This window comes from Macaca mulatta, chromosome 20 (genome assembly GCF_049350105.2).
Source record: "Macaca mulatta isolate MMU2019108-1 chromosome 20, T2T-MMU8v2.0, whole genome shotgun sequence".
In the NCBI taxonomy this organism is placed as follows: domain Eukaryota; kingdom Metazoa; phylum Chordata; class Mammalia; order Primates; family Cercopithecidae; genus Macaca; species Macaca mulatta.
Genome location: NC_133425.1, coordinates 5804062 through 5829567, shown reverse-complemented (window position 1 = coordinate 5829567; position 25506 = coordinate 5804062). Strand labels below are relative to the sequence as shown.

General features: G+C 48.4%; 2 protein-coding genes across 10 annotated transcripts in view; one reads left to right on the top strand and one right to left on the bottom strand.

Moving 5' to 3' along the window:
* C20H16orf96 (chromosome 20 C16orf96 homolog) overlaps nt 1–25506 on the bottom strand; it is a 60024-nt gene that overhangs the window by 33208 nt on the left and 1310 nt on the right. For 2 of the 9 annotated variants that reach the window (XM_077985368.1, XM_077985370.1), the window contains exons 2-3: nt 18880–19003; nt 9246–10065 (exon numbers count right to left, since the gene is read on the bottom strand). In XM_077985368.1, coding sequence (XP_077841494.1) covers nt 9246–9665 — 420 coding nt within the window. In that variant the 5' untranslated portion in view covers nt 9666–10065; nt 18880–19003. Of the gene's footprint in view, nt 1–9245; nt 10066–14777; nt 14912–18879; nt 19303–22986; nt 23164–25506 lie in introns of those variants that run through there. The other 7 variants (XR_013411456.1, XM_077985367.1, XM_077985371.1 and 4 more) reach the window with 7 other exon arrangements.
* LOC106994932 (ribosomal biogenesis factor-like) lies at nt 2369–3925 on the top strand. Its single transcript, XM_077985551.1, has 3 exons — nt 2369–2730; nt 2824–2829; nt 3711–3925. The coding sequence occupies exons 1-3, from the start codon at nt 2476–2478 to the stop codon at nt 3783–3785; spliced, it is 336 nt and encodes a 111-aa protein (XP_077841677.1). The 5' UTR covers nt 2369–2475; the 3' UTR covers nt 3786–3925.

The following is a 25506-nucleotide window of genomic DNA, read 5'->3' as shown; positions in this document are numbered from 1 at the left end:
AGATTGGCCAAGAATCAGACTCAAATTATTAGAATCAGAAGTGAAAGAGGGGACATTCTATTGACTCTACAGAAATAAAAAGGATTATAAAGAAATACTAATAAACAATTGCATGCGGACAAATTAGATAATTTAGGTGAAATGGACAAATTCCTAGAAAGGCACAGACTATTAAAACTGACTCAAGAAGAAACAGACAATCTGAATAAACCTATAACAAGTGAAGAGATTCAAGTCATAATAAAAAGTACTTTTTGTGCTTCAAAAGACACCAGCAAGAAAATGAAAATAAAACCCACAAAATGGGAGAAAACCTCATTTTGCAAATCATATATCTGACCCAATATATCCAGAATATATAAAGAACTCTTACAACTGGATGATACAAATAACCCACTTAAAAATGGACAAAGATCTGAATAGACATTTCTCCAAAGACGATGTGCAAATGGCCAATAAGCACATAAAAAGAAAAGATGCTCAACGTCCATCGTCATCAGGGAAATGAAAATCAGAACTACAATGGGATACCACTTCAAACTCTGTAGGATGGTCAGAATCGAAAGTCAGATAATACGTGCTGTTAACCACAAGGAGAAACTGGAATTCTCATACACCGCTGGTGGGAATGTAAATTGTGCAGCCATTTTAGAAGTCAGTGTGGCAGTTCCTCACAAGATTATACAGATACCAGATGATCACCGATTCTAATCCTAGGTATATTCCCAAAAGAAATGGAAACATAGGTCCATACAAAAACTTGCACACATGGGCCAGGCGTGGTAGCTCACGTCTGTAATCCTACTGCTTTTGGAGGCCAAGGTGGAAGACTGCTTGAGGCCAGGAGTTCAAGACCAGTGTGGGCAACACAGCAAGACCACATCTCTACATGAAACGTAAAAATTAGCCAGGCATGGTGGCAAGCGCCTGTATTCCCAGAAATTTGGGAAGCAGAGGTGGGAGGATCGCTTGAGATCAGGAGTTTGAGGCTGCAGTGAGCTATGATGGCACCACTGAACTCCAGCCAGGGCAACAGAGCAAGACCTTGTCCCTAAAAACAAAACAAAAGTTTGTACATGAATGCTTATAGCAGCATATTCATAACAGTCAAAAGGTGGAAACAAGGCCGGGTGTGGTGGCTCATGCCTATAATCCCAGCACCTCGGGAGGCCAAAGTGGGTGGATCACCTGAGGTCAGGAGTTCGAGACGAGCCTGGCCAACATGATGAAACCCTGTCTCTACCAAAAATACAAAAATTAGCTGGGCGTGGTGGTAGGCACCTGTAATCTCAGCTACTCGGGAGGCTGGGGCACAAGAATCGCTTAAACCCAGGAGGTGGAGGTTGCAGTGAGCCAAGACTGTGCCACCGTACTCCAGCCTGGGCGACAGAGTGGGATTCCGTGCATCTCGCATGGAGATCGCAGTGGTGCCATCTCAGCTTACTACAACCTCCGCCTCTGTGTGATATGCAGTAAGAGGTTTCTCACCCAAGATCTACCTGCTGCCTCACATGTGGGGGACGTGCTCTGGACTCCTGTCCTGGGGCAGAAGGGGCAGGAGAGAGAGCTGTGGGGAAAGTGGCTCAGGTCTTGTTTCTGCCCAGGGTGACTGGGCCACATTCAGAGCTTAGATGCTGCTGAATTCAAGGGAAAGTGAGTTCCCGACGGCTGCCCTTCCAGAAGCTGACCCCTGCCATAGTCCTCGAAGCAGGGCTTGTCCAAACCTGCTCGCTCTCTCTCTCACGAGGGCTTCAAGGATGCTGGGGTTGAGCTAGGGCCCAAAGGCCTTAAGAGGCCTGAAAAAGGGGCTAAAGCAAACACCACCTCAGACAAGCAGCTAGACTTGTCTACACGGTCACATCCAGGACTTTGGAAAATAGGAATGCTAATGTTTCCCTCCATGGAAGCGAGGAATGTGACAGCACTTCACGACACTCTGTGAAGGTGACACCAACCTCATCTGAGTGTTCGTTACCATTACTGCAATTATAGCAACCTTGGTACTCTAACACCCCAAAGGGTCTTCCACACCTTTAAGCAATGTTACGAAATAGTGAAAATCCAGTTTTTATTTGTATTTTATTTATTTATTTATTTATTTATTTATTTATTTTGAGATGGAGTTTTGCTCTGTTGCTCAGGCTGGAGTGCAGTGGCACGATCTCGGTTCACTGAAATCTCTACCTCTCGGGTTCAAGCAACTCTCCTGCCTCAGCCTCCCGAGTGGCTGGGACTATAGGCACGCGCCACCACGCCCAGCTAATTTTTGTATTTTTAGTGAAGACAAGGTTTCACCATGTTGGCCAGGCTGGTCTGGAACTTCTGAGCTCAGGTGATCCTCCTGCCTCAGCCTCCCAAAGTGCTGGGATTATAGGCGTGAACCACCACTCCCAGCCTTAAAATCCAATTTAAATGTGAAATCATTTTAACCTGAGCAATATACAGCAGGTGCTTTGTAGTTCCTGGGGGAGTAAAATGGGGAGGGAGTTTAGAAATAAAGAAAGCAACAACAGGTTGTTAGCATCCCCCTTAGACCGGATCCCCCTCCCAGGGACTTCCTGGACACTGTGCATGCAGATGGCATCACCTGAGCTGCAGACGCTATGTGCACGTATCCAACCAAGTCTGACAATGGCCAAGAACAAATTAGGAGGGCAGAAGTCCAGGAACAGACTTCATAAAGCCAGCCAAAAACACTTTAAGGCTAAAAACAAAGCAAAACCAGTTACTGCTTATCTTTTTTTCTTCTTTTTTTTCGGCCTCTAAAAGTGCTGGGATTATAGGTGTGAGCCACCACATCTGGCAGTTACCACTAGTCTTAAGACAAATGTTATGATTTAAAAGTCAACAGAGGCCAGGCACGCTTGTAATCCCAGTTACTCAGGAAGCTGAAGCAGGAGAATCGCTTGAACCTGGGAGGCAGAGGCTGCAGTAAGCCAAGATCATGCCGCTGCCCTCCAGCCTGGGCAACAGAGTGAGACTCCATCTCAAAAAAAAAAAAAAAAAAAAAAAAATGGTTAACAGAGGGTGGGCACAGTGGCTCAAACCTATAATCCCAGCACTTTGGGTCGAAGTGGGAGGATTACTTGAGCCCAAGAGTTCGAGACCAGCCTGGGGAACATGGCAACACCCTGTCTCTACAAAAAATACAAAGATTAGTTAGTGTGGTGGCACAGGCCTGTAGTCCTACCTATTCAGGAGGTTGAGGTGGTAGGATTGCCTCAAGGGTTGAGCCCGGGAGGTTGAGGCTGCAGTGAGCTGAGATCATGCCACTGCACCCCAGCCAGGGCAAAAGAGTGAGACCCTGCCTTAAAAATAAAAACAAAAAAAATTAACAGAGTGAATAAAGGTTTTGTAAATATATAAAAGAACTTGCACACTTCTCAAAAGGCTTTTCTCTCTTTTTTTTTTTTTGTTTGAGACAGTCTTGTTCCATTGTCCAGGCTGTAATATTAATAATAGCTCACTGCAGCCTCGACCTCCCAGGCTCAAGCAATCCTGCCTCAGCCTCCTGAGTACCTGGGACTACAGGCACACCACCATGCCCAGCCCATTTTGAAATTTTTTGGTACAAAGGGAGTCTTGCCATGTTGCTCAGGCTGGTCTTAACTCCTGGGCTCAAGCGATCCTCCCACCTCAGCCTCTCAAAGTGGTGGGATTACAGGCATGAGCCACCGCACCCGGCAATCCTTTCTCTTGAACATCTGTAGAAAGAACTGATTCCCCATTGGCATCATGAAAGTGAACCAGTTAATGTTGAAGAAGCTGCAGGATTAATGGCTTAGTTGTAATGCAGTGGTGATGCATCTAATTGCCTCAAAAAGATCAATAAATTAAATGTTTTCTACAATTTTAAAAAATCCCCTAAGCCTTGGACCCACAATGTTATGGAAACAGGGTTAGACGAAACAGTTTCAACAACAAGCAGCTGACATCATCCCTGGTATTCTCCTGTGAGGCCAGCTGCAAGCGGTTATCACTACAGGGGAGAAAAACCGAGGCCTAGCCGGGCGCGGTGGCTCACGCCTGTAATCCCAGCACTTTGGGAGGCTGAGGCGGGCAGATCACGAGGTCAGGAGATCGAGACCATAGTGAAACCTTGTCTCTACTAAAAATACAAAAAATTAGCCGGGCGTGGTGGCGGGTGCCTGTAGTCCCACCTGCTCGGGAGGCTGAGGCAGGAGAATGGTGTGAACCCAGGAGGCGGAGCTTGCAGTGAGCTGAGATCCGGCCACTGCACTCCAGCCTGGGCGACAGAGCGAGACTCCGTCTCAAAAAAAAAAAAAAAGAAAAACCGAGGCCTGAAGGAGGCAGACGGGGACCTGCGAAAGGAACACTGTAAAACACATTTGCCAGGTGACCCCTAGGCAGCCTCACTAGTCGGTGGGTGCAGACAGTAAACTATGCAGTTTGCATCATTCTAGAACCAGCTGCCATGGCAACCCTCTTCAATGGGTCATTGTGGGAACCTTGGGCAACTTCAGTCAGGCTGGGACAAGGCAAGATTCTCTAATGACAGGGACATTCCTCAGCGGCGCACAGTCCTGAAGGCTGTACAGCTAGGTCTGAACCTGTCCACGAGTGCCTTTTGTGAGCTGGGTGGGTTGCCCTGTTGACCTGCTTTTTAGAAGCCTTCATCCATCAAGGCAGGCCAGGGGGCAAGCTGCCTCTGGGGCGTCGCCACCTTGGATCCTGGTATCCACCCATCCTGCCTGCAAGGCCCTCATAACTTGCCCTCGGCCACCCCCGGCAGACCTGCCTCTAGTAACAATTTTTGTCTTAAAGTCTGTCTTGTCTGAGAAGATCCCACTCTCCTCTGGTCACTGCTTGCAAGGAATATCTTTTTTTATTGTTTTGAGATGGAGTTTTGCTTTTGTTGCCCAGGCTGGAGTGTGGTGGCGCGATCTCAGTTCACTGCAAATTCCGCCTCCTGGGTTCAAGCGATTTTCCTGCCTCAGCCTCCCAAGTAGCTGGGACTACAGGCATGCGCCACCACACCCGGCTAATTTTGTATTTTTAGTAGAGACGGGTTTCTCCGTGTTGGTCAGGCTGGTCTTGAATTCCTGACCTCAGGTGATCCTCCCACCTCAGCCTCCCAAAGTGTTGGGATTATAGGGGTGAGCCACTGTGCCCCGCTGGAATATCTTTTTATATCATTTTACTTTTAAACTATTTGTGTCTTGTCTTTTTTTCGCAGAGACAGGATCTCACTCTGTCACCCAGGCTGGAGTGCAGTGGAGCGATCAGAGCTTACTGCAATCACCAACTCCTGGGCTCAAGTGATCCTCTTGCCTCAGCCTCCCAAAGAGCTGAGATTACAGGTGCATGCCACCGTGCCTGGCCCTATTTGTGTCTTTGAATCTTAAGTGTGTCTCTTGCAAGCAGCATATAGTAGTTGGGTCATGTTTTTTGGTTTGTTTTTTATCTATTCTGCCAATCTCTGCTTTTTTTGTGTGATAAAATACACATAATATTTTTTTGTTTTGTTTTGTTTTGTTTTTTGAGACGGAGTCTCGCTCTGTCGCCCAGGCTGGAGTGCAGTGGCACGATCTCGGCTCACTGCAAGCTCCGCCTCCTGGGTTTATGCCATTCTCCTGCCTCAGCCTCCTGAGTAGCTGGGACTACAGGCGCCCGCCACCGCGCCCGGCTAATTTTTTGTATTTTTAGTAGAGACGGGGTTTCACCGTGGTCTCGATCTCCTGACCTTGTGATCCGCCCGCCTCGGCCTCCCAAAGTGCTGGGATTACAGGCGTGAGCCACCGCGCCTGGCCCACATAATATTAAAGTATAAAAATATAAAAATATTTTAGTATTGGCCAGGTGCAGTGGCTCATGCCTGTAATCTCAGCACTTTGGGAAGCCAAGGCGGGTGGATCACAAGGTCAGGAGATCAAGACCATCCTGGCCAACATGGTGAAACCACGTCTCAACTAAAAATACAAAAATTAGCTGGGTGTGGTGGCGGGCACCTATAGTCCCAGCTACTCAGGAGGCTGAGGCAGGAGAACTGCTTGAACCTGGGAGGCAGAGGTTGCAGTGAGCCAAGACTGCACGACTGTACTCCAGCCTGGGCAACAGAGCGAGACTCCATATCAAAACCAAATATATATATATAAAATATATTATATATATATTATAAAGATGCAAAGAAAAATTAGCCAGGCGTGGTGGCATTTCCAGCTACTCAGGAGGCTGAGACACGAGAATCACTCGACCCTTGGAGGCAGAGGTTGCAGTGAGCAGAGATTGCACCACTGCACTCCAGCCTGGATGACAAAGTGAGACTCTGTCTCAAAAAAATAAAAATAAAATAAAAATGAGGTGTACCATTTGATGGCATTTGGTACACGGTACACTATCTACTTCCAAGACACTTCATTCTCCTAAAAGGAAATCCCGTCCCTGTTACAGTCTCTCTCTGTTCCCCTCTTCCCAAGCCCCCGGAAACCACTAATCTACTTTCTGTCTCTATGAAATATACGGATTACACCTTTAGATGGAATGCCCAGAATAGGCAAATCCATAAGACAGAAAGCAGATTAGTGGTTGCCAGGGATTGCAGGGAGGAGGAGTAATGAGGAAACAGGGTTTCCTTTCAGGGTGATGGAAATGGCTTAGAACTAGATAGAGGTGGCTGGCTGCACAACAATGTCAATGTATCATGTGCCACTGAATTTTCATTAATTCAGTGTTTAATATCCACTTTTAAATGGCTGATTTTATGTTAGGTCAATTTCTCCTCAATTTATTTATTTATTTTTAATTTATCTCTTTGAGATGGAGTCTTGCTCTGTCGCCTAGGCTGGAGAGCAGTGGCACGATCTCCACTCACTGGAACCTCCACCTCCGAGGTTCAAGCGATTCTCGTGCCTCAGTCTCCTGAATAGCCGGGATTACAGGCATGCGCCGCCACGCCTGCCTAATTTTTTTTTTTTTTTTTTTTTTTGTATTTTTAGTAAAGATGGGGTTTCACCATGTTGGCCAGGCTGGTCTCAAACTCCTGACTTCAAATGATCCACCTGCCTCGGCCTCCCAAAGTGCTGGGATTACAGGTGTGAGTCACCGCACCTGGCCAATTTTCCCTCAATTTGAAAGAGAAGAGTGTTAACTTGGGAACACTCTGGAAACGGCCCTGACTCCCAGGGATATCCAGCTGGACACATCAATGGGCACAGCCTGGCTCAGAGAGGACTAGGACATGCTGCCTTCAGGGATAGGAAGGCAGTCATTGCTGGATGGTTTTTGGAGACAAGAGGCTGTCTGTCACCCAGGCTGGAGGGCAGTGGTGCGATCTCAACTCACTGCAACATCCGCCTTCCAGGCTCAAACAATTCTCCTGCCTCAGCCTCCAGAGAAGCTGGGATTACAGGTGCCTGCCACCACACTCGGCTAATTTTTTGTATTTTTAGTAGAGACGGGGTTTCACCATGTTGGCCAGGCTGGTCTCCAACTCCTCACCTCAGGTGATCCACCCGCGTTGGCCTCCCAAAATGCTGGGATTACAGGTGTGAGCCACTGTGCCCGGCCAAATTATTATTATTATTTTTAGACATAGGGTCTTGCTCTGTCCCCCAGGCTAGAGTTCAGGGGAGTGATTACAGCTCACTGCAGCTTCCAACTCCTGGGGTTAAGTGATTCTCCCACCTCAGCCTCCTGAGGAGGTAAGATTACAGGTGGATGCCACCACACCCGGCTAATTTTTTTATTTTTATTTTTGTAGAGATGAGGTCTCACTATGCTGCCCAGGCTGGTCTTGAACTCCAAGATCATCCTGTCTTGGCCTCCCAAAGTGCTGGGATTATAGGTGTGAGCCACTATGCCCAGCTTATTTTCCCTTTCTTATTTCTTCTTGGGCTGCCAGTAATTGAACACTGTCCATGTGCTGGTCGGGGTTAGCAGGGGTCAGTAGTCAAAGGTAAGCCAGGATCAGAGGCCCCGCCTCAGCTCGCAGCTCCCTTGCCCACTGGCTGCTGGGCCTTCAGCAAATCACTGATCTCCTCTGAATGTCAGTTTCCTCACCTATAAGACAGAAGGAATGCCTTTTCGCTGCTCCTCACAGTACTGGTTCTTGGAGGTTCCCACTCACTTGTGTCTATCTCCCCTGCTGGGCTGGGCGTGCCTGTTCACCATGACTACTCTGGTACCTCTCCCATGATAGCTCTTCCAGGCATTTTTTAGAAATTGGGGTAAGGCCAAGAGCAGTGGCTCACACTTGTAATCCCAGCACTTTGGGAGGCCAAAGCGGGAGAATGAATGGAGCCTAGGAGTTTGAGTCTAGCCTGGGCAACATGAGGAGACCCTATCTCTACAAAGAATACAAAAATTAGCCAGGTGCAGTGGTGCATACCTGTGGTCCCAGCTACTCGGGAGGCTGAGGTGGGAGGATTGCTTGAGTCTGGCAGGACGAGGCTACAGTGAGCCATGATTGAGTCACTGCACTCCAGCCTGGGTGACAGAGTGAGACCCTGTCTTAAAAAAAAATTGCAGTGAAATTCACCTCATGTACAATTAGCCATTTTTAAGTGAACAATTTAGTGTCATTTAGTACACCAACGAGGCTGTACAACTATCACCTCCATCAAGTTCCAAAACATTTTCATCACCCCAAAAAGGAAACCCTGTATCCACAAAGCAATTATTCCCCATTCTCTCTTCCTCCCAGCCCCTGGCAACCACTGCTTTCTGTCTCCATGGATTTGCCTATTCTGGACATTTTATATAAATGGAATCATACATTGGGTGGCCTTTTGTGTCTGACTTCTTTGCAATACTTGATGGAGGCTGCAAGCTTGGCATTTTGGTTGTGCCTGACTCTAAAGCCGCCTTCTTCCCACTCTGCATAAGGGGATGGCCCATCGTGGCGGAATAAGCAACAAGATGTCCCAGGAGAAGGCTGGGAGCAGTGGCTCATGCTTATCATCCCAGCACTTTGGGAGGCCGCGGCAGGTGGATCACTTGAGATCAGGTGTTCGAGACCAGCCTGGCCAACATGGTGAAACGCCATCTCTACTAAAAATGCAAAAATTAGTCGGGTGTGGTGGCGGGCACCCGTAATCCTAGCTACTAGGGAGGCTGAGGCAGGAGAATCTGAACTGGGGAGGCAGAGGTTACAGTGAGCCGATATCGCGCCTCTGCACTCCAGCCTGGGCGACAGAGCAAGACTCCATCTCAAAAACAAAAAAGACGTCCCTGGAGACAGCAAGTGGTGAGGGGGGAAAGGAAGTGTCTGGAGGCTGGGGGTGTACCTTGGCCATGACTTCATCGTGACCCTCCACCGTCTTCCGGAGCTTGATCAGATGCCACAGGTCCTGGATGGGCCGGGCAGTGCCCTGACTGGCTTCCAGCAGCTGGGCGGTGGAGGGCAGGTCCTGCAGCAGGGCCAGCTGGTTTTCCATCTTGTCGAGGCGGCTCACCACATGGTCGAAGACATTGCTGAGCCTCTTCATGGGGTTGAGAATGGGCTGGGCATCTCCTTCCCTGGGCACAATGACCACCTGCGAGGTCTGCAAGAAGTCCTCATCCCCCGAGAGGACCTTCTTGAGCTCAGCCATGTGGATGTGCTCCAAGATGCCGTGCAGCAGGAGGTGCAGGGCCTTGAAGTTCAGCACCCCGCACTGTGGGATGGCGATGTTGGCCAGTTCAGTGAACGTGAGTGAGAAGCTCATCCTGCCGGAGTAGGTCAGTGGGGCTGGGGTTCTGGACGTCCTCGAGGACAAGGGATAGCTTTCAGTGGTCCTGAGAGCTACACGGACTGGTCCTCAGAGGCTTGGGTGGTGGTGAGTCACAGCGGTCAGGGAGGAATGGCCTCTGTTCTGGCTGGAGCTCAGATCAGAGTCTCTGGTTGCCAGGACACCAAAGAATGTGGTGAAATGGGCACACTTCCAAGTCTGGAGTGGGGCAGGTGCTCCCTGGTGAGCCTCACCCAGAGAAGGTGCTCAGTTAATATTGGAGGAATGTTTGAATAGCAGCCTCTTTATTCGAGCCCTCTGGTGATGTGAGACTGATAATTTTTTCCTAGAAGCACATATGGAAGGGATGGAGAGGCAGCTCCCTCCTCGGAATTCTCTAGAATCCGGGCAGAAGACAGGTTTCTTGGAGTTAGGAAGACCCAGGTTTTACAAAGGGATAAGAATCTGAAGTACTGGCCGGGTGGGTGTGGGGACTCACGCCTGTAATCCCAGCACTTTGGGGAGGCAAAGGCGGGAGGACTGCTTGAAGCCAATAGTTTGAGAGCAGCCTGGGCAACATAGTGAGACCCTGTTTCTAAAAAAAAATTTTAATTAGCTGGGTGTGCTGGCGCACATCTGTACTCCCAGTTACTCAGGAGGATGGGGTGGGAGGATTGCTCGAAGCCAGGAGTTTGAGGCTGCAGTGAGTAAGCTATGACTGTGCCACTGCACTTAGCCTGGGCAACAGAGTGAGACCTTGTCTCAGAATAAAAAAAAAAATAAATAAATAAATAAATAAATAAATAAATAAATGAAAGGAAAGAAAAGAAAAAAGGCTGGGCATGGTGGCTCACGCCTGTAATCCCAGCACTTTGGGAGGCCAAGGCGGGTGGACCATGAGGTCAGGAATTCAAGACCAGCCTGGCCAAGATGGTGAAACCCCGCCTCTATTAAAAATACAAAAATTAGCCGGGCCTGGCGGCACGTGCCTGTAATCCCAGCTACTCTGGAGGCTGAGGCAGAGAATTGCTTAAATCCAGGAGGCAGAGGTTTCAGTGAGCCAAGATTGCGCCACCGCACTCCAGCCTGGGCGACAGAGTGAAATTCCGTCTCAAAAAAAAAAAAAGAATCTGAAGAACTAAGTTCATTTCTGGACACATCCAAAGGCCCCCTGCAGTGTTCCATTTTCATGTGTGTTTGTGTGTGTGTGTAGTGTGTGTGACAAAGTCTTTCTCTGTCACCCACGCTGGAGTGCAGTGGTGCAATCTCAGCTCACTGCAACCTCCGCCTCCTGGGTTCAAGCGATTCTCCTGCCTCAACCTCCCGAGCAGCTGGGATTACAGGCATCTGCCACCAGGCCCAGCTAATTTTTGTATTTTTAGTAGAGATGGGGTTTCACCATGTTGACCAGGATGGTCTCAAACTCCTGACCTCAGGTGATCTGCCCGCCTCAGCCTCCCAAAGTGCTGGGATTACAGGTGTGAGCCACCACACCTGGACAAGTGTTCCATTTTCTGGGAAGGAGAGCCCAGGCGGTAAGAAATGCATTGTTGGCCAGGCGCAGTGGCTCACACCTGTAATCCCAGCACTTTGGGAGGCTGAGGTGGGCGGATCACGAGGTCAAGAGATGGAGACCATCCTGGCCAACATGGTGAAACCCCGTCTCTACTAAAAATACAAAAATTAGCCAGGCATGGTGGTGTGCGCCTATAGTCCCAGTTACTCGGGAGGCTGAGGCAGGAGAATCGCTTGAGGCAGAGGTCGCAGTGAGCCAAAATTGTGCCACTGCACTCCAGCCTGGTGACACAGCGAGACTCCGTCTCAAAAAAAAAAAAAAAAAAAAAAAAAGGTGTTGTCCTTTCTAGGCCCTGCATGTCCCTGCCCAAGTGACGGTGCCCTCCCCAGACCCTGCTCTGCTCTCTGCTTGAGCTGGGCTCTACATAACCCCTGTGTTCCCAAGCAGGGTCTCAGCCCTGCTCTGACATCATAAGGACATGGCCATGAGCCAGCTGCCACAGGACCAGGAGGCTGCGTGGAGATACGAGGTATGGTCCGGCTCTGCTTGGTCAGTTCTAGGACAAGAGAATCCCAGCCTGCTTGTCTCCTGGGAAAGTCTGCAGGGACGCTCTCGGCTTAACACCAGGAGCCCTGACTCCCAGCCCAGCCAGCACTGTGATCCCACATTCCCGGCCCACGCCACACAGCAGGAGCCCTGCTGAGGGATTCCACATTGAGTTCATGTAGTTGGGGAGGCAAATCCTTGCACCAGCTGTGGAATCTTGAGGAAATGACTTAACCTCTCTGAGCCTCAGCTTCCCTCTCCACTAAATGGGGAAATAAAACATCGGGGCTAGAAACAACATATGTAACATGCCAGGCCAGTGCTGATGGAAACATTTCTTGCAGTCAGGTGCCGTGGCTAACGCCTGTAATCCCAGCACTTTGGGAGGCCAAGGTGAGTGGATTGCTTGAATCCAGGAATTGGAGAGCAGCCTGGGCAACATAGCAAGACACCATCTCTACAAAATAAAAAATTAGCTGGGCGTAGTGGCTCACACCTGTAATCCCAACTACTCAAGGGGCTGAGGCAGGTAGATTGCTTCAGCCCAGGAGTGGAGTCGGAGACCAGCCTGCACAACACGGTGAAACTCCATCTCTAAAAAATATACAAAAATTAGCTGGGCGTGGTGATGTGTGCCCGTAATCCCAGCTACTTAAGGCTGCAGTGAGCCAGAATCACACCCCTGCACTCCAGCCTGGGCAAAAGAGTGAGACCCCATCTCAAATAAAACAAAACAAAACAAAACACAAATCGCTCCTTGACCAGAACTGATCTGGCAGCCCCTCTTGCCAACGGCTAGAACCGTGGGAGCAAGCGTCCAGGAAAACTCCTTCTGAATTGAACAGTGGGATATTTTCAGGGATGTTCTGGTGAATCAATCCTGTGTTCCTGACTTCACAGCAGATGCTTCTGCTGAGGTTATTACTAGTCCATCCACAAAATCGAGCTCTTCAGCCAGGCGTGGAGGCAGACAATGAGATAGTGGCTGGGCAAAGGTGCCCAAGGAGGCCCCTCTGCGGAGGTGACATCTGAGCTGAGACCTGAAGAGAGGGCATTCCCGAAGCTCTTTCAGAATAGAGACCTTCTCTTTCTAGTATCAGAACACAGATCCCTGCACACAGTAGGTGCTCAGTAAGTGTTTGCTAAATGGATGATAGCTCCAAAGGAGCTGACAATTCTATGGGGCCATATTAATGATAGAAATATTATAAAATAAATGGTAACATTGTAACCATTTATGTTTCTTTTAGAATAATTTAGCATTTAAATGTGAAGATCTGGCAACACCAAGCATTGGCAAGCATATGAACAACAGAACTCTCATCTGCTCTGACAGAGCAGAAATTAGCAGACTTTGGAAAACTGTTTGGCAGGGTCTGCAATGCTGACAAATTGCACACACTATGACCCAGCCAGTCCAGCCCTTGATCGGAACCCACAAGGAAATGACACAGACCATGCACAAGGATGTTTGTGACAGCACTACTCATACTAGCTAAAAATTCCCATCCAACTATGGCATATTCAAACAACAGACTATGACAGAGCAGTGAGAATGAACAAAGACAACTACATGTAATAGTGGGATGAGTTTCTTTTCTTTTTTCTTTTTCTTTTTTTTTTTTTTTTTGAGACAGAGTCTCGCACTGTCGCCCAGGCTGGAGTGCAATGGTGTGATCTTGGCTCACTGCAACCTCCACCTCCTGGGTTCAAGCGATTCTCCTGCCTCAGCCTCCCAAGTAGCTGGGATTACAGGTGTATGCTACCATGCCAGGCTAGTTTTTGTATTTTTAGTAGAGACAGGGTTTCACCACATTGCCAAGGCTGGTCTCGGATTCCTGACCTCAGGTGATCCGCCTGCCTTGGCCTCCCAAAGTGCTGGGATTACAGGCGTGAGCCACCGCGCCTGGCCAACTTTCATAGATAGAAAATTGAGCAGAATGACATATATAAAAGGGTTCACGCTGTATGAAACCATTACTATAAAAAGTCCCCAAACTGCAGCCATAAAAAAGGATGAGTTCATGTCCTTTGCAAGGATGTGGATGAAGCTGGAAACTATCATCCTCAGCAAACTAACACAGGAACAGAAAACCAAACACCGCATATTCTCACTCATAAGTGGGAGCTGAACAATGAGAACACATGGACACAAGGAGGGGAACATCACACACCAGGGCCTGTAGGGGGGTGGGGGAAGCAAGGGGAGGGAGAGCATTAGGACAAATACCTAATGCATGTGGGGCTTAAAACCTAGATGACGGGTTGATAGGTGCCGCAAACCACCATGGCACATGGACACCTATGTAACAGACCTGCACGTTCAGCACATGTATCCCAGAACTTAAACAAACAGCAGGGCGCAGTGGCTCGCGCCTGTAATCCCAGTACTTTGGGAGGCCGAGGTGGGAGGATCATCAGGTCAGGAGATCGAGACCATCCTGGCTAACATGGTAAAACCCCATCTCTACTAAAAAAAATACAAAAAATTAGCCGGACATGGTGGCGGGCACCTGTAGTCCCAGCTACTGGGTAGCCTGAGGCAGGAGCATGGCATGAACCTGGGAGGCAGAGCTTGCAGTCAGCCAAGATCAAGCCACTGCACTGCAGCCTAGGAGACAGAGTGAGACTCTATTTCAAAAAAAAAAAAAAGCTTTGGTGCCTGAGTGCATCGCATTCAAACAAACAAACAAACAAAGTCCCGAAATGGAGAAAACAAATCTTAGGTGTTGGAGGTGAGGTGAGGGGTTACCCTTGGGTGACCTCATGCTTGGAAGGAAGCATGAAGCCGAGCTGCAGGGGAGTGGGCACACTGGTGTGGTTAGTTTGGGAAAATTTATCAAGTTGTTAGCTTCTAATATGGGAACTTTTTTTTTGAGATAGGGTCTCACTGTCACCCAGGCTGGAGTGCAGTTCACAGCTCATGCAGCCTCAAACGCCTGGGTTCCGGCAATCCTTCTGCCTCAACCTCCGAGTAGCTAAAACTATAGGTGCGCACCACCTCTCCTGGCTAATTATTTTTAGTATTGTGGAGATGGGGGTCTCACCATGTTGGCCAGGCTGGCCTCAAACTCCTGACCTCCAGCAGTCCTCCGGCCTCAGCCTCCCGAAGTCCTGGGATTATAGGCGTGAGCCACTGCGTCCGACCCTGAGCACTTTTCTGTATCAAAGTTCTGGGAATCTGCAATGATTCAAACAAATTAAAAGGCCAACAACATGGATTCCACTTGGGTTTTGCTGGCTTGGCTCCAATGGACTCCTTCCCAGTTCTTGCTGCGTGTAAATAAAGATTTTTGCAGAAAAATTCTGGCCTGAATATAACAGCTTCTTCTCTCACCTCAGCGTGTGCTGACTCACACCCACGCCAGGAGAGCAGCTTGGGCAGTGATCATCAGGCTAGAACCACAAGACCTAGGGTCTACTGGGCATGGGCTGTGTGCCCCTGAGCCTGTGCCTTAAGCCCTCCATGTAGGTTTCGGAGCTGGAGGTAAACATCTGCAGGTTCCTTGTCGAGATGAAGGGAGGTAAGGAGTATGGCATGGTCCCCAGCACAAAGCGCTCACTGACGTAAGCTGCATCTCCCAAAATGAGAACATTATTTGAGGCTTTCAAGGCAACAATGCATTAGCTTGATGCTGCAGAGGCGGCCAAGGAGGAAGCAGAGAACATGGGAGGAGAGAGGTACCTTCTTGGACCTCTCTGTCTTTGCTCTGATGCGCAGAACTGCATTCAAAATGCCCGGGGTTTTGTATTACGAAAATTACTATACTCTCAGCACTGCGGGAGGCTGAGATGGGCGGATCACATGAGGTCCGTACTTCGAGATCAACCTGCCCAACATGGTGAAACCCCATCTCTACTAAAATTACAAAAATTAGCTGGGCGTAGTGGCGGGCACATGTAATCCCAGCTACTTGGGAGGCTGAGGTAGGAGAATCGCTTAAGCCCGGGAGGCAGAGGTTGCAGTGAGCTGAGATCACATCATTGCACTCCAGCGGGGGTAACAAGAGTGAAACTCTGTCTCAAAAAAAAAATAATAATAATTACCCACTGTATGCTCTAACTAGCTCAATAACAGAAAATACAGAAACAGGCAAAGTGAGTACATGAGTTCATTTGCATTGCTATAAAAGAATACCCAAGACTGGGTAAATGATAAAGAAAAGAAGTTTATTTGGCTCACAGTTCTGCAGGCTGTACACAAAGCACAGAGCCAACATCTGCTTCTGGTGAGGCCTCAGGAAGCTTCACATTGTGGAAGGTGAGGGGGAGCCGGCATGTCGCATGGTGAGAGAGGAGCAAGAGAGTCGGGAGACGCCAGGCTCTTTTTTATTTTATTTTGCTTTATTTTTTTGAGACAGGGTCTCCCTATGTTGCCCAGGCTGGAGTGCAGTGATGTGATATTGGCTCACTGCAACCTCTGCCTCCCAGATTCAAGCGATTCTCCTGCCTTAGCCTCCCAAGTACCTGGGATCGCAGGCGCCCGCAACCCTGCCCGACTGATTTTTGTATTTGTAGTAGAGACAAGGTTTCCCCATGTTGGCCAGGCTGGTCTCGAATTCCTCACCTCAGATGATCCACCTGCCTTGGCTGAGATCACAGGTGTGAGCAACTGCGCCCAGCTAGTGTTCTGTCTTGATATGGTGCTGCTTGCACTAGCAAGTGAGGTTTGTGAAAATTCTTCAAGCTTAACACTCGTACGCACTTTTTAAAATGGGGTCTCCATGAGATACTCGGCTCTTATTTTAACTCTGGCCTAAAATAACTAAAGAAAGAGAGATAAACATGACCCCTCGGTCTCTGTAATGCCAACTGCAAGACAAGAAAGGCAAGGCAAGGAAGGGACTCCACCACATCCCCGGGGCCACTGTGTTGCCAGCAGATGGCACTGGTTGTAGAGAAAGTGGAAGAGCTCTGCTTTTCTCTCTTTCTCTCTCTTTCTTGTCTCACTTTGTCATCCAGGCTGGAGTGCAATGGTGTGACACTGCAACCTTGGCGCACTGCAACCTCTGCCTCCCGGGTTCAAGCGATTCTCCTGCCTCAGCCTCCCAAGTAGCAGGGATTACAGGCATGCCCCACCATGCCTGGCTAATTGTTGTATCTTTAGTAGAGACAGGTTTCACCATGTTGGCCAGGCTGGTCTCAAACTCCTGACCTCAGGTGATCTGCCTGCCCTGGCCTCCCAGAGGGCTGGGATTACAGGCATGAGCCACCACGCCCAGCTCAGTTCCTGCTTTTCATACTTTTAGGAGCAAAAGTTCTTGGGAACCCCATGGGCTGGCCCTGCTGAAGGCCAGCAGGTGTTCCCCCACTGGTGGGAGAATGGTCTTCTGGTAGCAGGTGACACGAGGTGGAAAAACACCTGTCACTGAAGATGTCCCGGGCCTATAGCACTCCTGCTGCCCCAGTTATGGTGAAATCTGGACTAAAAATAAAAGGTGGTGGCTTTGCAGTACCCATGTGAGGCTCAGAGGTGCGCCTCAGTTGCCAGGGAGGAGGAGCTGCGTTCTGCAGAAGGTGAACGTTGCCCAGGAAAAGGTGACACAAGCAGCTCCACTGCAAGCCTGAAAATAATACCATTCCGGACAGCCATGGGCTCCTGATCTGACAGCGAGTGAGGCAGGAATATGAGGAACATCGTCCTGTCTCTAGGCCTGCGTTTACTTTGTTATTTCATCACGTCTGAATTCTTCCGGAGTTACTTTTTGTGTGGCCCTTCCTTTTTTGATAACAGCCTTATTAAGATATAATTCATCTAACATACAATCCATCCATTTAAAATGCACAATTCAATGGCTTTTAGTATATTTGCCGATGGTTGCAAACATCATGACAATCAATTTTAGAACATTTCATTACCCTAAAAAGAAAACTCAGCCGGGCACAGTGGCTCACCCCTGTAATCTCAGCTCTACCCAGGAAGCTGAGGAAGGAGGACCGAAGATGGCTTGAGCTCAGGAGTTTGGACCAACCTGGGCAATACTGGGAGACCCTCTCTCAAGGAAGGAAAGGAGGGAGGGAAGGAGGGAAGGAAGGAGGGAAGGAGGGAGGTGAAGGAAGGGAGGGAGGGAGGGAAAGAAAAAGTGAGAGTGAGTGAGAGAGGGAGGCAAGAAGGAAGCAAGGAAGGAAAGAGAAAGAGAGAGAAGGAGAGAGAGAGAGAGAGAAAGAAAACCCGTACCCATTAGCACTTACCTCCCATTTCGCCTGAACTCCCCCCGCCCTAGGTAACCACTAATCTATTTTCTGACTTTCTGTCTCTATGGGTTTGCCTATTCTGGACATTTTATGTAAACTGAATCACACAATAAGTGGGCCGTGCGCAGTGGCTCACACCTGTAATCCCAGCACTTTGGGAGGCCAAGGTCGGGGGATAACTTGAGGTCAGGAGTTTGAGACCAGCCTGGCCAACAAGGTGAAACCCTATCTGTACCATAAAAACAAAAATCAGCTGGGTGTGGTAGTGGACACAGCTGTAATTCCAGCTACTTGGGAGGCTAAGGCAGGAAAATCGCTTGAACCTGGGATGTGGAGGTTCCAGTGAGCCAAGATCACACCACCGTACTCCAGCCTGGGCGACAGAGCGAGACTCTGTCTCAAAAGAAAAAAGCAATAAATGGTCTTCTGTGACTGGCTTCTTTCACTTAGGAGGAGCTTTTTTTGCCGGGGCTGGTGGCTCATGCCTGTAATCCCAGCTCTCAGGAAGGCCGTGGCAGGAGGATAGCTTGAGCCTATGAGTTAGAGACTTGCAAGGGCAATATATCGAGACCCTATTCTCCACAAAAAGGAAAAAAGACAAAAAAAAAAAAAAAAGAGAGAAATGGATGACTTCTTTCACTCAGAATGTTCTTAAGGTTTAGCCACGTTGTAGCATGGATCAGTGCTTCGTTCCTTTTTATGGAATGAATAATATTCCATCATATGGAGAGATCACATGTTGTTTATCCACTCAACAGTTGATGAACATTTTGGTGGTGTCAAAGAAAACCAGAGCTGTTGGGTGTGGTGGCTGATGCCTGTAATCTCAGCACTCTGGGAGGCTAAGGCGGGAGGACTGCTTGAACTCAGGAGTTTGAGGCCTGCCTGGGCAATGCAGTGAGATCCTGTCTCTACAAAAATAACAAATAAATAGCTGGGCATAATGGCACATACCTGTAGTCATAGCTCCTCAGGAGGCTGAGGCAGGAGGATTGCTTGAGCCTGGAAGGTCGAGGCTGCAGTGAGCCATGATCACGCCACTGCACTCCAGCCTGGGCAACACAGTGAGACCCTGTGTCTTAAAAAAAGATAAAAAAAAAAAGAGGCTGGGCATGGTGGCTCATGCCTGTAATTCCAGCACTCTGGGAGGCCAAGGTGGGCGGATCATGAGGTCAGGAGTTTGAGATCAGCCTGGTCAACATGGTGAAACCGTGTCTCTACTAAAAATACAAACATTAGCTGGGCATGGTAGTGTGCGCCTGTAATCCCAGCTACTCAGGAAGCTGAGGCAGGAGAATCACTTGAACCTGGGAAGCGGAAGCTGTGGTGAGCCGAGATTGCGCCATTGCACTCCAGCCTGGGCAACAGAGCGAGATTCTGTATCAAAAAAAACGAAAGAAAAAGAGAAAAAGAAAACTAGAGCTAGACAGTAGTTAAAGGTGTAAAAACAGATTTTATTCAGGACTACTGCAATAGGGGAAAAGAGACCTCAGTACAGAAATGGCTCAACTCCGAATACAACAAGAGAAAACAGAGACTGATAGCCAAGCAGTGGGAGGTGGGTGCTGTTGGTGGATGGAAAGTTACTAAGAGAGTAGGGTAATTCTTTGCTAAATTGAGTCTAACAAGAGTCTTGCTGAGGGCAGGTCAGGGTGATCAAATATCACCTGGAGGATGATGGGGGTTGTGAAATTTGGTCAGATATGCAGGGGCGATTCTGGCTAAATCAATTCAACAGAATTCTTGCTGAAACTGAGCACCCTGGCTGGGTGCAGCGGCTCACGCCTGTAATCCCAGCACTTTGGGAGGCCGGGGCATGACAATCGCTTGAGCTCAGGAGGTTGAGAGCAGCTTGGGCAATAAGCAAATTAAAAAAAAAGAAACAGCTGGTTATGGTTGCATGCACCTGTAGTTCCAGCTACCTGGGAGGCTGAGACAGGAGGATCACTTGAGCTCAGGAGCTTTGAGGCTGCATTGAGCTATGATCGTGCCACTGCAGCCTGGGTGACAGAACAGACCCTGTTCCTAAACAAACAATTGGGTGACACAAAGACAGACACAGAAGTCCAAAAGTTGAGGTCTGGTTGGGGAGAGGATTCCGAGGAGCATCCAACTAATGTCTGGTCATGGAGAGCCTCTGTCAGTTGTTTTCACTTTTTGGCTATTATGAATATAAACATCCATGCTATGATATGAATACCTGCTAGGCATATTTGTGTACTATATAGGTTTTCATGTGGCTGTGTGTTTTCATTTATCTCGAGTGCAATCCTAGGAGTGGGACTGCTGGGTCACGCAGCGGCTTTATGTTCAACCTTTCGAGGAATGCCGCCTTTCTGTGTGCACGCACACTTCAGTCGTCTCATCTAGTCCCCAGTTCCTGTCAACAGCAGGTGGGAGACGACAATTTCATTTTTGTAGGTGAGGGAGCTGAGGCCCAGAGCACTTAAAGGCTAACAAATACTCCCAGCTGCCATTGGTCTGAGGGCTGGCTGTGTGCCAGGCACTATGAGCAGAGACCTAAATGCATTCAGCCATCCCATCCTTGCAACAGCCCCATGAAATTGGTATTAGGTTTACCCCCATTTGGTAGTTAGAACAATTACATATACCTATTTTTCAGATAGGGTCGGGCTCTGTCACCCAGGCTGGAGTACAGCGGTGTGGTCACCAGGCTCATTGCAACTCCTGCCTCCCGCTCTTAAGCGATCCTCCCACCTCAGTCTCTGGAGTAACTGGGACCACAGGCACGCACACCACATCCAGCTAAAATTTTTGTATTTTTTGTAGATACGGGGTTTCACCATGTTGCCCAGGTTGGTCTGCCTGTGCTCAAGTGATCTGCCTGCCTTGGCCTGTGGCCAAGAACTTGGCCTCCCAAAGTTCTTGGATTACAGGAGTGAGCCATTGTGACCAGCCAGAAAAATGAAATATTTTGGAGAGGGCGTGAAGTGGTGTGGCCTAAGACTTGAACCCAGTTCCAGCTCACTACATTTCTGGCTCTCACTGGCTCTCAAACCCTCCACTACTCCGTGGGCTCCAGAGATCGGCAAGTTTTCACCCGGTGCCTAGCATGGTAAGGTTCACGTTGACTGTTCTACTTGACTTTTACTGCATGGGACACTTGGGACCACCACTTTACCTACTCTAGGCCCTCCCCGTTCTGTGACCCTCTTCTCAGTTTCCACAGGTCCTTCCTCTGGATCTATCCTAGAGCTCCTTCCCTTCCCAATGAGTCCTCCTGTCTCAAATTTCCACCCCCTCCACACTGTCAGAATGATTTGTCTAAAACATGAATCCTGGCTGGGCACAGTGGCTCACACCTGTAATCCCAGCACTTTGGGAGGCCTAGGTAGGAGGATCACTTGAAGTCAGGAATTCAAGACCAGCCTGGCCAATGTGGCGAAACCCTGTCTCTACTAAAAATACAAAAATTAGCCAGTTGTGATGGTGCGTGCCTGTCATTCCAACTACTTGGGAGGCTGAGGTAGAAGAATCGCTTGCCAAGAGGCAGAGGCTGCAGTGAGCCAAGATCGCGCCACTGCAATCTCTGTCTCAAAATAAAATAAAAATAAAAAAATAAAAACAAACATAAAAAAAAAAAAACACAGATCACGGCTGGGTATGGTGGCTCACGCCTGCAATCCCAGCACTTTGGGTGGCCAAAGTGAGAGGATCACTTCAGTCCAGGAGTTCAAGACCAGCCTGGCAATCTAGTGAGACCCTGTCTCTATTTTAATATAAATAAATAAATAAAAATAAAACATGAATCCAGTCATATCACTCAGCCCAAAATTCTCAACATTACGTCACCCACTACCTACCCAATAGGATACAGTCTAAATTCCATATACTGGTTTATAAGGCCCTCATCTTTCCTCACCCTCTGCCCTCCTCTTTCCTATCCTACCATCCAGCTGTATAGAACTGCTTGCATGTCCCCACACACTCTGCATTTCATTTCTCTGCAACTTTGCATTGGCAGATCTCATTGCTTGGAGTGCCCTTCCCTGCTTCTTTCACCTGGGGAATCCTACACGTCCTTCAAGTTCCAACTTAGATGTCCTCCTCTCTGAAGCCTTCCTTGTTCGGGCACTCCCTCTCCTGAACTCTCAAAGCACTCTGTTTTGACATCTTGAACATAAGCTACTATGTGAGTCTCCTGTGCTGGACTGTGTGCGCTTTGAGGATGGAGATTGGGCTTTATTCTATTTTGTGTATTTCCAGGCCTAGAACAGGACCTTGCTTGGTCAAATGAGTAAATGAATAAATATTCTAGATTTGTGCTGTCCAATACAGTAGCCACAAGCCACATGTGGCTACTGAGCCCCTGAAATGTGACTGCTCCAAATTGAGATGTCCTGTAAAGTACACACTGTATTTCAAAAACTTAGTGTGAAAAAAGAGTAAAATATATCATCCATAATTTTTTTTTTTTTTTTGAGACAAAGTTTCACTCGTCGCCCAGGTTGGAGAGCAGTGGTATGATCTCGGCTCACTGCAACCTCCACCTCCCGGTTCAAGCGATTCTCCTGCCTCAGCCTCCCGACTAGCTGGGATTACAGGCACGTGCCACCATGTCAAGCTAATTTTTTGTATTTTTAGTAGGGACAGGGTTTCACTATGTTGGCCAGGCTGGTCTTGAACTCCTGACCTCAGGTGATCCGCCGGCCTCGGCCTCCCAAAATGCTGGGATTACAGGCGTCAGCCACTGCACCTGGCTGATAATTTTTTATGTTGACTATTCAAACAATATTTTGCATATATTGAGTTAAATTTATTACTAAAATTAATTTCACCTGTCTCTTTCTATACTTTTAATGTGGTTACTGGGAAATTATTTTTAAATTTTTATTTATTTTTGTTTTAGAGACTGAGTCTCACTCTGTTGCTCAGGCTGGAGTGCAGTGGCACAATTCTTGCTCACTGCAGTCTCAAACGCCTGGGCTCAAGTGATCCTCCTGCCTTAGCCTCCCAAGTAGGTGGGACTATGGGAGTGAACCACCACAGCTGGCTAATTTTCTAATTTTATAAATTTTTTTGTAGAGATGGGAGACTCACTATGTTGCTCAGGCTGGTCTCAAACTCTTGAACTCCACCTCCCAAAATGTTGGGATTACAGGTGTGAGCCACAGTGCCCAGCCTGGACATTTCTGAATGACATGTGTGCTGGTCTCCCAGCCTTCTATTTGCCTCTCTTGGTTTAAACCATTCTGCACACCGTAGTCAGATGATCCTGTGAAATGTCAGTCGAATCATATAAGTTGCCACAGACACTGAATTAAGCAAATATTGAACCACTGCTTCTGGGGGGAACAACCTAGGTTCCTGTGAGCCTGTGGACACAACATTTTTGTCAACCAATCAATACATAACCTTGTTTTCTGGGTGTTTGTGTTTAAAGGCAACTTAGTTAATATATATTGTTGATTCAGGGCAATTGAACTCAGTTGCCTGCACCAAGCTAACTGAGCACAGCTGTTCTCTTTGTAACGCACATCACCACCTTCTCGCACTTAGGAACGCTGGACAGCACTTCTGCACAACACTGAGGGACATTTTAAACGGCAGAATCACCAACAAAAAGCGTAAAAATGAGAAAAAGATGACACTAAATAGACCAAAAAGGAGACCTGTAGGCAGCGCTGCCCTGTCATTTCTAGAGACAGGGTCTCGCTCTGTTGCCCAGGCTGGAGTGCAGTGGCACAATCCCAGCTCACAGCAGCCCTGACCTGCTGGGTTGAAGTGATTCTCCCACCTCAGCCTCCAGAGTGGCTGGGACGGAAGGCGAGTGCCACCATGCCAGGCCAGTGTTGCCTTATTTGACCTCGGCGGAGAATGTGCAGGATCGTTATGTCCACGAATGAATGAGAAAGCACCACAAGTATTGATTTTGGGATTAGAAATAAATGTTAGTGAGTAGGCAAATTTGCAAACACAAAACCCGTAAATAATGAAGATTGATTGTAACTCTACTGCTTAAAACTCTTCGAGGACTTTAAATTCCACTTGCAATAGAATCCAAACTCCAGCCAGGTACGGTGGCTTATGCCTGTAGTCCCAGCTACTCGGGAGGCTGAGGCGGGAGGACTGCTGGAGCTTAGGAGTTCACAGTCATAGTGAGTTATGATCATGCCACTGTACTCCAGCCTGGGTGTCAGATCAAGATCCCATCTCAAAAAAAGAAAGAAGAATCCAGAGTTTTGTTTTCTTTTGAGACAGTCTTGCTCTGTTTCCCAGGCTGGAGCCAAGTGGTGTGATCTTGGCTCACTGCAACTTCTGCCTCCTAGGTTCAAGCAATTCTCCTGCCTCAGCCTCCCAAGTAGCTGGGATTACAGGCACGTGGGCCCGGCTAATTTTTGTATTTTTAATAGAGACGGGGTTTCACCGTGTTGGCGAGGCTGGTCTCGAACTCCTGACCTCAAGTGATCCGCCTGCCTTGGCCTCCCAAAGTGCTGGGATTACAGGCGTGCGCCACCATGCCTGGCCAGAGTTCTTAAAATGACCTACAAATCTCAACATGATTTGGATCTAGCCTGCCCCACTGACATCCTCACCTTGCTGACTCTCTCACCCAAGGCAATCTCTCCTTCTGGAATGCCCTTCCAGAACAGAATGTCTTTTCAATTTCATGCGTCTGCCTCAGCATCACCTTTTCTGAGAGGCCTTTTCTAACCTCCCTGTCTAGAGGCCCCACCCTGTAACTCTCTTAGGGAATCCCTTCCTCTCCTTCACAGTCCTGGGCATTTTGTGGTTTCCTTGTATACTGTCTGTAAGAAAGGAAGTGCCTGAGCAAGTAGCCACCCAGTGGGTTCATCTTCCTGGCTGCCCAGATAGAGCCAACGTATCAAGACAGGGGAACTGCAACAGAGAGAGTTAGTTTAATCCACACAGAGCTTCCTGAATGGGAGACCAAAGTTTTATTACTGAAATCAGTCTCTCTGAAAATTCAGAGCCTAGAGTTTTTAAAGGGTAATTTGGCAGATAAGCTGCCAAGGAGCAGGGAGTGCTGATTGGTGGGGTGGGAGATGAAATCACAGGGTGTTGAAGGATGCAAGAACTGGTTGAGTCAGATTATAGGTCTGGGTGGCCTTGGCTGGTGCATCAGAATGCAGGGTCAGAAAAATACCTAAGAGTACTAATCTTAGGTTTTACAATAGTGATATTACACCTAGGATCAACTGGGGAGTTTTAGAATCTTGTGGCCTCTGGGTGCATGACTCCTAAACCATAATTTCTTTCTTTCTTTTCTTTTTTATTTTTTTGAGATGGAGTCTCAGTCTGTCGCTCAGGCTGGAGTGCAGAGGCATAATCTCAGCTCACTGCTACCTCCGTCTCCTGGATTCAAGCAATTCTTGGGCTTCAGTCTCCCTAGTCGTTGGGATTACAGGTGCGTGCCACCATACCCAGCTAATTTTTTTTTTTTTTTTTTTTTTGAGACGGAGTCTCACCCTGTTGCCCAGGCTGGAGTGCAGTGGCGCGATCTCGGCTCACTGCAAGCTCCGCCTCCCGGGTTCCCGCCATTCTCCTGCCTCAGCCTCCTGAGTAGCTGGGACTACAGGCGCCCGCCACCGCGCCCGG

Excerpts from the sequence above, each read along its gene's own strand:
- LOC106994932 (XM_077985551.1), top strand. The coding sequence starts at position 2,476 with ATGGGGAGGGAGTTTAGAAATAAAGAAAGCAACAACAGGTTGTTAGCA.